This window comes from Acyrthosiphon pisum, chromosome A2 (genome assembly GCF_005508785.2).
Source record: "Acyrthosiphon pisum isolate AL4f chromosome A2, pea_aphid_22Mar2018_4r6ur, whole genome shotgun sequence".
Taxonomy (NCBI): Eukaryota; Metazoa; Arthropoda; class Insecta; order Hemiptera; family Aphididae; genus Acyrthosiphon; species Acyrthosiphon pisum.
In genome coordinates, this window is record NC_042495.1 from 51,554,783 (window position 1) to 51,566,479 (window position 11,697).

Consider the following 11,697-nt stretch of genomic DNA (forward strand, 5'->3'; position numbering starts at 1 on the left):
ATTTAAAATGTTTGATACTTCACATACCCATATCTTGCTTGAAAATAAAAATTTTGAAAAATCCGCAACGCTTAAGCACAGATAATGTTCTTACCTAAAAGTTTTAAAATAGGTAAATTCACTCTAGTATCAAAACTAACAGCACACTAATGAAACTTGTGAACGACAATTTGCCATGTCGTGCGTGTGTAAGACGGAGACAACAAATGTATGGGTAGCGTCCTCTTAAGTAGAAAATTGAAAATATCAACATCTCAAAAAAAAAATTCTAAAAATATAAATTCTTGGTATTTTAAACTCAAAAACACAATTTGGTATATTTCTTCTTAAATATGTTTGTTGCAAGTTTTTTTACGATAATTCAGTTTTTAAGTGAGTTATAGAGTATTTAATAAATGTAAATTAAAAATGCTCATAACTCATTTAAAAACTGAATGATGGTAAAAAAACTTCTAAAAAAACACAGATAATGTTCTTACCATCAAGTTTCATAATAGGCCGATTCATTCAAAAATTCAAATTGCCGTCAGTTTACTTGAGAATTAAGATTGACTTTCCACGTTTTTAACTTTTTCTAAATTCAAATTTACCGTTTCTTTTTTTTAATACGAGTTCTTTTTAGATTTAGGGCGATAAAATCAAAAATGTGGGAAAGTCGATCTCAAGTAGACATGACGATAAATTCAAATCTGCTTTTAGAATTCATATCGCTTCACTTTTTTTTTGTTATAGATCAATAATTGGTACGATGGAATCAAGACAAAATGATATATTTTAAATATATTTTGTCATGGATGGAATGAAAACACGTTTAAATAATAATATATTCACGTGTGTTAGATAAAGACAGCAAATCATCGCTTCTAAAAATCCCCTAGAAAGTGGCAATTATTGCGACCGTAGCGCAGCCTGTGGCCGTTTAATTGTACAATTCGTTTCGGAATGTTTTCAGAAGTGGAGTTTGGTCTCCTTATTCTTTACTATAGTCTTCATCGTTTATGGCATCAGTCATACTGTAACACATGATAATGAATACTTATCAGTGATCATTATTTTAACATTTTTATTTTTATTCCTATTATAATAATCTTAACTTCTTATATTATAACAACAATATTCCATTTCCGATAAAATAATGCTCAACTAGGACATTAGGTTATAGCCAATAGGAGGTATATTATTATCACATTAATACTGAACACAACGCTGTAACCTTCATTGTCTGAATTGCACATCTTAGTGGTTTTGTATCCAAAGTATAAGTACCTGTTTGAAAATGGCTTCAAAAGTAATTTCGGTGTACGAAAATACACAAAAGCTGGGCTCAGAACTGGCCAAAAATCTCTCGGAACTTGCTAATGATGTACTGGCTGAAGGAGGAAATGCTGTTTTTAAAATTGGACTTTCTGGTATAACAATTTGTGTATTATTTTAACTGTACAGGAAATGCATAAAATTGCTCTATAAATGTTTTAAGGTGGATCGGTTGTGTCGCTGTTGTCTGAATATTTAGCCAAAGTTGAAACAGATTGGTCCAAATGGAGATTTTTTTTTTGCGACGAAAGACTGGTGGATTTTAATGATCCAGAGTCTACATTTGCTCAATATAGAGACAAATTTATCTGTAACCTTCCCATCAGTGAAGATCAGTTCATTAAAATAAACCCTCAACTTTCTGGTAAACACCAAGTGCATGTTCTGCATGTGTTTAATTATTTGTACGAATAAATTGTTGGATTTTGTATTGCAGTTGATGAGGCAGCTAAAGATTACATCCAAAAGATTTCCGTTTATTTTGCACCCTACGATTTGCCTCGGTTTGACGCATTGATATTGGGTGTTGGTCCTGATGGACATACATGTTCTTTGTTCCCTGGACACAAATTATGTGAAGAAACATCAGTATGGGTAGCTCCAATTTCCGATTCACCAAAGCCTCCCCCAAACAGAATAACTTTTACATTTCCAATCCTCAACAATGCCAGATACTGTGCATTTATAGCAACCGGGAGCTCAAAAGCTGATATTTTGAAGGTATAATACAGAATGTAAATTTCACAAATACTAAGATCATTACATTGTATTATTTTTTATTAATTATTAGCGCATTCTTAAAGACGGTGAACAATTACCAGCCAATTGTGTACAGCCAGTAAATGGTAGTGTACAATGGTTATTAGATGAAGCTGCAGCCAAGCTATTACAAGAAGAAACATCTTTGTAAATTATTTATGTTATTTTAAACAAGGTATTGGTTAAGAATGGATATTATTTATTTTTTAAACTTTGGTGTCTGATAAATTTTATCCTGATAAAATGTATACGCTATTTGTATTTATTTTATGCTATGTATAAAAGAAAACATCTATCAAGAAGTAAATGATTTATAAGTTATAACTACTCAATATTTTTTATCTAGTATGAAAAGCTTTTCATAATTTTTTCTTTTTACTTTTGACCTTTATTATAAAATTGCTAAGGTCATTGAAAATTATAACCATCATAAATTTAACACATCCAGTTCATCTTGGCACTCAGCAAATGTTATGATTTTAAAAATAAAAACCAGTGGTTTGAAAACTAGATTTTTTATAATTGTAACAGTTGCCGAGTGCCGAATAATTTAGACAGAATTTTAACCAAATAGCTTGTTTCATTGATGTCATAACTTCACAGGCAGAATTAGACTTCAGTTTAAGTGGATACACCCAACTATAATATAGATTTAGAAGGTTTATTTTAAAAATTGGATTGTTTGAATTAATAAATACATAGATTTCAATACTTTTGTGTATTTACACAATGTATTGTCTTATGTGTTTGTATTAAGTTAGTAATATATTATAATAACATATTATTTTCATAAATAAAATGTTATTTTGCATATTTTAGGAATTCATACATTTAAAAAAAAATATTTTAGATTTTTTAAATGCATTGCACTAAAGCACTTTTTTTTATAACTATTCATATTTTGTCAACAATTTTAAAAATGTTTTAATATAAATCTTTTTGGTAATTTTGTAGGTCATATAATTATTTGCAAAAACTAATTACATTATATTGTTACTGGCTTTATCATTATTTGATTATGGCAGCCGATGCGTACTGTTGACCGGCATTTATTCAAACATACATAGGTACCTACCTCAATATATTAACTCATTGTTTAAATTAAATATCAACTCCACACACGTAATAACTTAATAATTTTTAATTTGTTCATAATTTAACTAGATATTAGTTAAATTAAATATAAAAATAATAATAATATTTTTCCCTATTCGAAAAATATTTGTACAGGTGGTGCTAAAGTATAGCTCATATGTGGAATTATATGGAACTCCAAAAAGTAAACACAAGTATAAGATAGTTATATTTATTATAATATTTATTGAAAAATTCTAACAAGTCTATACGCATAGTTTTAAATTTATATTGTAAAAAAGAAATAGTGAGATTTTAAAGCCATTGTATATTATTTAAATTTTATAAATATTCAACTTAAATTGTATAAAACAAATAAATCTTATCACCTTAATTAAATTATAAAGCAATTTTCTTTAATAATTATATATTGAGTATAAGAAATGAACCACCAGAGAAATATTATTAGCATAGAGCATAGAGCAAATACTGATTAATGCAATATTTAAAATTTAAATAAGACTTGTTTATGTAAACTACAATATAAATAAATTGTATATAATTATAATTCACAGATGTCAATATTTAGGGAAGGTAATATTAGCATAATATACAATATTTTACCTATAAACGAAATTATTTGTGATAATAATTCTAACTTTTGCAAACATTAATCTTTAATAATATATAACCCATAATCAGTCTTATCTATACATATTTGTAACATAAAAATATTATGTTGTGTCATATTATAATATTATGTAAAGTAATTAATTTTATCAACTAAAATATAAAGAAAACTTAAATGTATAAATGTATTATAGATATAAAATAAATTAGAGCTTATGCCTAATAGATCCTAGTCGTATTTATATGAATTTAAGTATTAAAAATAATGATTTCATAATCTATTGAATAGATAATAAATAAACTATAATTTGTATAACACTTAAAATAATTGTTTAAAAACTTCTTCATAATTATTATAAATGTATATGATAATGGAATGATATACATATATTATGTATAATGTATATTATATTTTAATTTTTAACTAAGATGATAAATAGTTTTCAAATTATTATAAATGAAATATTTTAAATACTTCAATTTCAACAGCACATAAATAAATAAATTATTAGAAAAAATAGTATGTAAATAATTTAAGCAAACATTTTTTTTTTTTTTTTTTTGACACATTGCTCAATAATTGGTTAATAAATTAATTTAATTTGAGCACCGTATATATTATTGAGTTAAAACTAAAAAAAATATGTACACGGTTAAAATATCATCAAAATGGAGAGTAAAAATTATTGATAAAAAGAACCAATAAGATAAATCTTGTTTACAAAATTGAAAAACATTTATTTTTGAACAAAGAGAACAAAAAAGTTTTACAAACAACAATATTATACAAAACAAAATTGTCACGCATGACTAGGAACAAACTTAAACAATTTTTTTTGAAAAAAAAATATAATTTTAAGGGATTGAGTTAAAATCAGTTAAATTGTTGATGAAGATTAGGTTAAAAATTACAATACATTTATTAACCTTGAGAATATTCTTTTAATATGATGACCAATTCTAAATGTATAGCAGGCAAGTCAAAGAATTTAAAGACAATAATATTTAATCTCTTTAATTGGATTTTATAATAAACCTATTTAATTTATCTTGGAAAAATTATGTTGCATCTGGAATGTTGGTAGAAAAAGCTTTCTTTTTAGAGACAAAAAAATTCAGAAAAGTTTACAAGAATCTATTACATTATGTTGAGCCTAAATTTGATTGGTAAAAATATCAAGATGTGTTTTAAAAACAAGCATTGTGATAATATATAATTACATATTAGGATAATTATTAATTATAATATAAATATTATTTATGTTAGCATTCAACTGATCTCAACATAGTTAATAATCAAACTTAATATTTTTTCTATCCTTATGGCTATGGTAACCATGACTGTAATGTATAATTTCTACCCTTTCAGATCACTTTTCTTCAAGACATATTGCCCAAAATTTAACCACCAATAAATGTTTGTAAAATTTAAGATAATATTTTAAAAATACGAAGAAGAATTATTGAATGTCAAGAGATAAATAAATATGAAGAAGTTCTAATAACTTATGTTACGACATAGTAACCCCAAGTGCTTCACGACATCGTTCATAAACGACATAACTTATACTAACAGCAGGTGCTACTTTCATAAAATTTGGAGTTATGCCTCTATACAAGCCAACCATACCTTCTTTTACCCAAATTTCTCTAAATACTGACATCATTGTCCTTGTATCTGGACCTTCTAAATCTGAAACAATAATAGACCAATTATTGATGAAATAATAAACAATATAAAAGTAATTACTTACAAGGTGCCTGGAGACGCGTACGGACAAGAGCTAAAGGGTATGAACATACCTGACCACAAGTACTAGAAACAGTTCCACACGCTAATAATAATGGCATTCCAGGTTTTTCACCATTATTATGTGAAGCAATATAGTTATTTTTTAATGTCTATAAAATAATAACAAAATAAAAAATTTAATTGATAAAATAATGCAGTTTTAATGAATAATTTGACTACCAAACTTATCAAAATATGAATAAAAAAAATCTACAAATATTGTATAACAACCATCAGTGGATAGGGGCAAACTTATTATATTTTTAAGATGCAAGTCTAATATTCCATAAAAAAAACCTAGTAAAGGCCTTTACTGTCATATTTTTAACCACATGTTATGATAAATACTAAAATACTAGTTAATAAAAAATGTTATCCATTGGCAATCTACTACCCCTAGTAGAGGCAGCTGCCTCACAATTACTCATTTTGTCACACCACTGCTATCCATAATTTATTGTAAGCTATAAACAGTTAAGAATAATAATTCAACAAATTTATAGTTACGAGATAAATTAAATATTTTATAACTAATTTGCAGTTGTTTTGTTTATATAAAATGCATTTCAAACAACATTTGAAACAATAATATTTCATTAATAAAATAAATTAGGTATACTTTGATTTAGAAAATATTTAAAAAAATTAGAAATATAGTATAATAAATAAATAAATATAATATAATAATTTAATTATTGTTAAAATATTATAATATAGTAACTTTTTTAGATTACCGATATATAATCAATAATATTATCTTAAACTTAATAGTCTAAAGGATAGCGAAGCACTATTTGTTTAATGTTTGTGGCCCATATGCAATGCAACTTGATAAATTTTGCATTCATAAGAACCAATTTTGAATGATGAAGCCTTAAAGCTAAATAATTATCTATGTTTGTATGTTGGTTTTTTCACAATAAATAATTTTGCCTATGATATATGAGCATTTGTAAAGTGTAATATTTTACAGACCTATAACTTGTATAAAAATTGAAATATTGTAAAAAAAAAACCAATGCTCGAACATATAAGTTTGATGATAGATCACTCTAAAATCAAAGCAAAGTTTGTTCTGCAGAATATATTTTTTTTTGTTGCTCGTAAGTCAGAGAGAAAAAACTGTTAATGCTCTGACATCCTCTTGAATGTACCTGCTTAATACAAAGTTATATACTAAGTGATCTATTTTAGTCTCTACACTCCTTATTTTGAAAGCTTAAATTTTTAAACATAAATATTTGCCATGCAAAACAACATTATATCATTAACATTTTTTTATGTTTTTTAAATATTTTGATACATAAATAACAAATCTTATTACAAAATATTGTTTTCCAATGAAAACGAATTAATAAAAATAAAATCATGTAAAAAAAGTTACAACTTTTCAAAAAGTAATGAGTGTGGATCACGTTAATAACTTAAAGAAAATTACCTCATAAACTGCAAGGTCAATACCAGCGTATGGAAGTATACCTAAAAGGTTGGGTACATAACCCCTGTAAAAACTCCGTATACCTTCACGGTAATACATTTTTTGGATACAATCAAATATACCATTGTATTGATTACTTTTTCTAATGGCTAATCTTGTTTTTAAAACCTAAAATAAAAAAGAGATAAATATAATTCTAATTATAAAATAAAAAAGTAACATACTTCTAAGGGATAAATTAATGATTGACTAAAACCTCCTGCAAGTGATCCTGCCATAAATCTTTCAAATATTGTTAAGTCTTTAGTTCTCGAACCTCTAATAAGGCGCTTAGCTTGTTCATAAGCCATAAATTTAAACGCAGACTCTGGAGCTATCTTGAGTACATTAATACCATTTCCACGCCACATGCCTCGTTTGCCACCTTCTTTTAACATGCTTTTGAAACATGTTGTTATATTGCTATGTTGATTGCCGTATACCTAAGAAAAATGTTAAGCTATTTTTATAGTTAAGTAATAATTTTCATAATAATCATTTCAAAGATACTGAATAACATTACTTCATGTCTATTTAAATTCAAGTGAATTGGTGATGTATTGTTTTGTTTAAAATTATAAGATATTTAATAATATATAGCAATTTGGATTAAACTATAGATTATTTTGGTATCAATTAAATAAGTTAACATTGTCTTACTTGTAAAAATACTTTAAGCCTATCCAAAGGTGCAGTAAAAGTTCTTGAGACAGCGCCAGCTACACCACCAGATACAAGATGACGCCACCACATCCCTGTTATCATCTCAGCTTGGGTGAAATCATCTGGCACATTCATGTCCTCCCCAATGTCTATACACTGAAAATACAATTTTAGCATTCATTTTATGTCTTGTAGTATTTACAATAAATATACTTTTTTTCAGAATATATACAATATTATTATAATTCAAAACTGTTATGAAATTTTGACTTTTGAGGGGAATTATTTTATTCAATTTTATTATTTTTACTATAATCAATAAACCTATATTATTATATTATGATTGAATAATAATTAAATTTAAATCATTCATTTTATTAAAACTGAATAATAATAAATAAATAATAATAATAGGTAGATTATACAAATATGTGTTAAAGATTTTTTATACAAAAATCCAGTAAGAATTATATCACATTGGAATTTTCCCGAATTACTTAGGAATATTAGTTATTTGTTAATTATATTTTATTAATAGTGTCACACAAAAAAACGGTTTTGACCTTGGGTTAAGTGAGCTCAACCTACAGATACCTGCCAAGTGCATAGTACACTATAAGCAATATATTAAAATCTTGTTTAAATTTCAAATTAATCCGTTTCAGTATTTATTTACAAAACTAATTAATATAATTCATTTTTTTCAAAATATCAACATCATGAAATATAATTAAAAAAATAAAATAAAATTTTTTTTTTTTAAATGTTTAATGTTAAAATAATAGCATTGGTTAGCAACATGTTATAATAGTTAGCTATTCATAATTTTAAATAATAATATACAGTAATATCATGAAAATTATTAAGCTAAAAAGTAGGTAATAATACGATGTATTCATTTATCTATTACAGCTGATAAGATTAAAAGCAATTAAATAAACAAGGAAGAGTTCTTGATAAAATTGCATATTTAAACAGTAGACCAAAGTCCCAAGAAACTATTTAACTATAAAGCTATTAACAATGCATTACAATATTTTTATTTAAAATTATGTACGTAAATAAGATTAATTTATAATAACATTACGAAAAATATTTCAAATTTTTTTGTTTATTTAGTAAAAAATGTTATTTCAATGAAATAATTCATAAATATAACTATACTTTATCAATGTCTTTTAAAAATAAAAATAAAATAACTATTAAGGTTATATCTAATAAAAAGTTTAAGTTACTTTTAACTTTTAAGTTGACTATATATTATATACATTTTTGACTAAAGAAAAATTAATCAACATGTTATTAAGTACCCTTAATTTAACATCTTAATATATGATTTTTTTTTTAATGCGTTTTTTTTCAAGTACTTACTTTGTTCGAAACAATTTGTTTATAAAGTTCTAAATACGATTTATAAATATCACAGCACGAGGGACAATTCTCTTCATAGTCAAAATTACATAAAACACCAATTTCGTCATGGTCAAGTGAGTATTTTAAAATTTTTAAATTATTTGCATCCATAGTTAACGTTCTTATTAAAAAAAAAATAAAAAATAATAGTTATAGAAACGCGAATAAAATTCACTACATCACATAGCCAGTCTACTAAAATAATTCTTTGCACAGGTCTAAAACAGAACGCTGCTGAATGTCAATTGGCGGGGGCAGTCGCACACGTGATACAAGCGTATAATTATCGAACTACATATTCGCGAAGTTGAGACTATTTAGTATTTCTCAATTTTAAGTTTTTATTACTTTACAAATATTGATTACACGTAAAATAAATCATTTTGATTAATAATAAATCGTAAATCACTTAAAATATATTTATCAAGAATCCATACTTACAGTTGAATGCCTCCAATATTTAATTAAGTCGTGCAAGTCTGTAAAGGGGCAGTAAAGTAAAAAATCTCTCCATTCTTCAAAGCTAATTTCTAAACTACCATCTTTATCCATCCTAAAGTATACAAAAAAAACATAAGCTAGCTTATTTATTTTAAAACATTAACCCCGAATTGATTACCTTTTAAGAAGTTTTATAGCTTCAGCGTCGTCAATTTCAATTCCTAATTCTTGAAAAGCTCTTATAAGCTCGTATTGATCAATTTTTCCTAAAGAAATTGTAAATAAATAAACTTAAAAAAAATTATATTGTTAATTCTTAAAAATAAATCGTAAGTATAAAGTGGGTAAAAATATCCTTTGGTGTTATAATTTAGAAAATGGGGCAAGTCTGTTAAAATATGACACGTCAGAAACCCCAAATTATTGTAATGAGCATTGTAGCTTTTCTTTAGCTTCGATACATTTAAATATCCGCAATGCGCAGTACTAAATACGCAACGCGTGTTAGCTATCATACAATTTCAAAATCGAAATTCAATAATATATTAACATAAAATATACAGGCGTAACTATCAATAGTATATGTATTATTTATATTTGTAATGTAAGTATTTAAACAATAAATTATCATAATTTTTACATAAAATAAATTCATAATAACTTAAATATTAAATGATAATTATGTAAGTCATATTTTGTTCATCTTCTACTTAAACTGCCAATTCAGTATTATAAAAATCATAATTTAAAGTTAAATTACACTATACGCCCATAAATATGATTTCTTCATAAGATATATTACAAAACTATACTCAATCAACTGAAATATTAACCTTATCAGTTATCACGAGCTTTTCTAATTCATTCAACTTTAAGAGGATGTCAGCGCACTATTCGTTTTCTCTCTCTGGCCCACGCGCAACATAGACAAAACGTGTTTACCCAAAATCATTTTTTCTATGTGTTTAAGTAATCTTAGAGTTAGTCACCTATTACAAAAAAGATAGAGAATAATATTTTTGAGGGAATGACATATCGATTTTATATTTTATTATTATTTGACTTTGTATTCCACTTTCAAAATAAATAAAAAAATGTTGTAAACTTAAATGCTGTTTAAATTGATTTGAGACAATATTTAGACAAATCGATATGTCATTCCCTCAAAAGTATTATTCTCTATCTTTTTTGTAATAGGTGACTTTACACTAAGATTACTTAAACGCATAGAAAAAATTATTTTGCGTAAATGCGTTTTGTCTATGTTGCGCGTGGGCCAGAGAGGGAAAACGAATAGTGCGCTGACATCCTCTTAACGTATTTAAAAAGAGTAATTTAAATATATAAATGTACTTATACTTATAAAAATTATTTTTAAAAACTTCTTTGAAATTTTCGACTTGACTACAATGTTAATTTAAAACCTATAATTGATTTTTTAGAAGCTTTCGTTATATATAACGATAGCCATGATATTATAATGACCGTATACTCATTAATATTTAGACGGAAGGTTCAGTACGGTAAAATATATTCTACGAAATACGACGATACCTATTAATATCCATTACATAATATTTTTATATTATTATTTTAAAATAAAAATATATTAATCAGCTCAACGACAAATATAATAATACTAGTCGTCCTACCTCATATTTTTTATTTTATTAGATTCATAAAATGTTTGCTATACATCGGTAACACAATTTGAGCATTTAGTGTAGATAGAATATTCGATAATAAACTTAAATCATCTCTATCTATTTTTAATTTCAAATAAACAATAGGTAATCTTAACATAATCGTATGCCAATACAGATCAATATGGAGGCCGGGTTTTAATAATGTGAAGTATAATAATTAATGAATAATTAATTTAACTCCGTACGTACAAATTTAATACACTGTATCCAACTATTCAAACCCACAGGTTTATTAAGTTAATTCAATTTTGATAAGCTATTAAATAAGTAATCATAATTTATTCAACTCTTAATTAAAACTATAGGCGATTTATAATATACGGTTTAAGGTAATATGTGCAATGCATCATATCTACTCATTTTCTCAATGTGTAGATATTATACAACATACACTTTGTTACTTATTATCATAGGCGCAAATAGGGGGG

The 11,697-nt window shown here is 25.5% G+C and overlaps 2 protein-coding genes across 6 annotated transcripts in view; one reads left to right on the top strand and one right to left on the bottom strand.

Annotated features, from left to right (window-relative positions):
• Positions 1–1,003: 1,003 nt before the first annotated feature.
• Positions 1,004–2,397, top strand: LOC100165291 (6-phosphogluconolactonase). The gene is made up of 5 exons (XM_008180875.3): positions 1,004–1,172; positions 1,241–1,409; positions 1,478–1,678; positions 1,751–2,034; positions 2,105–2,397. The coding sequence occupies exons 2-5, from the start codon at positions 1,277–1,279 to the stop codon at positions 2,222–2,224; spliced, it is 738 nt and encodes a 245-aa protein (XP_008179097.1). The 5' UTR covers positions 1,004–1,172; positions 1,241–1,276; the 3' UTR covers positions 2,225–2,397.
• Positions 2,398–4,373: 1,976 nt separating this feature from the next.
• Positions 4,374–11,697, bottom strand: part of LOC100159039 (calcium-binding mitochondrial carrier protein SCaMC-2) — a 17,042-nt gene continuing 9,718 nt past the window's right edge. For 3 of the 5 annotated variants that reach the window (XM_001950536.5, XM_008180877.3, XM_029490362.1), the window contains 7 exons: positions 9,742–9,829; positions 9,564–9,675; positions 7,707–7,865; positions 7,232–7,489; positions 7,008–7,175; positions 5,532–5,679; positions 4,374–5,470 (listed from right to left, as the gene is read on the bottom strand). In XM_001950536.5, the coding sequence (XP_001950571.2) occupies positions 5,289–5,470; positions 5,532–5,679; positions 7,008–7,175; positions 7,232–7,489; positions 7,707–7,865; positions 9,564–9,675; positions 9,742–9,829 (1,115 nt within the window). In that variant the 3' untranslated portion in view covers positions 4,374–5,288. Of the gene's footprint in view, positions 5,471–5,531; positions 5,680–6,292; positions 6,724–7,007; positions 7,176–7,231; positions 7,490–7,706; positions 7,866–9,080; positions 9,440–9,563; positions 9,676–9,741; positions 9,830–11,697 lie in introns of those variants that run through there. The other 2 variants (XM_029490361.1, XM_008180878.3) reach the window with 2 other exon arrangements.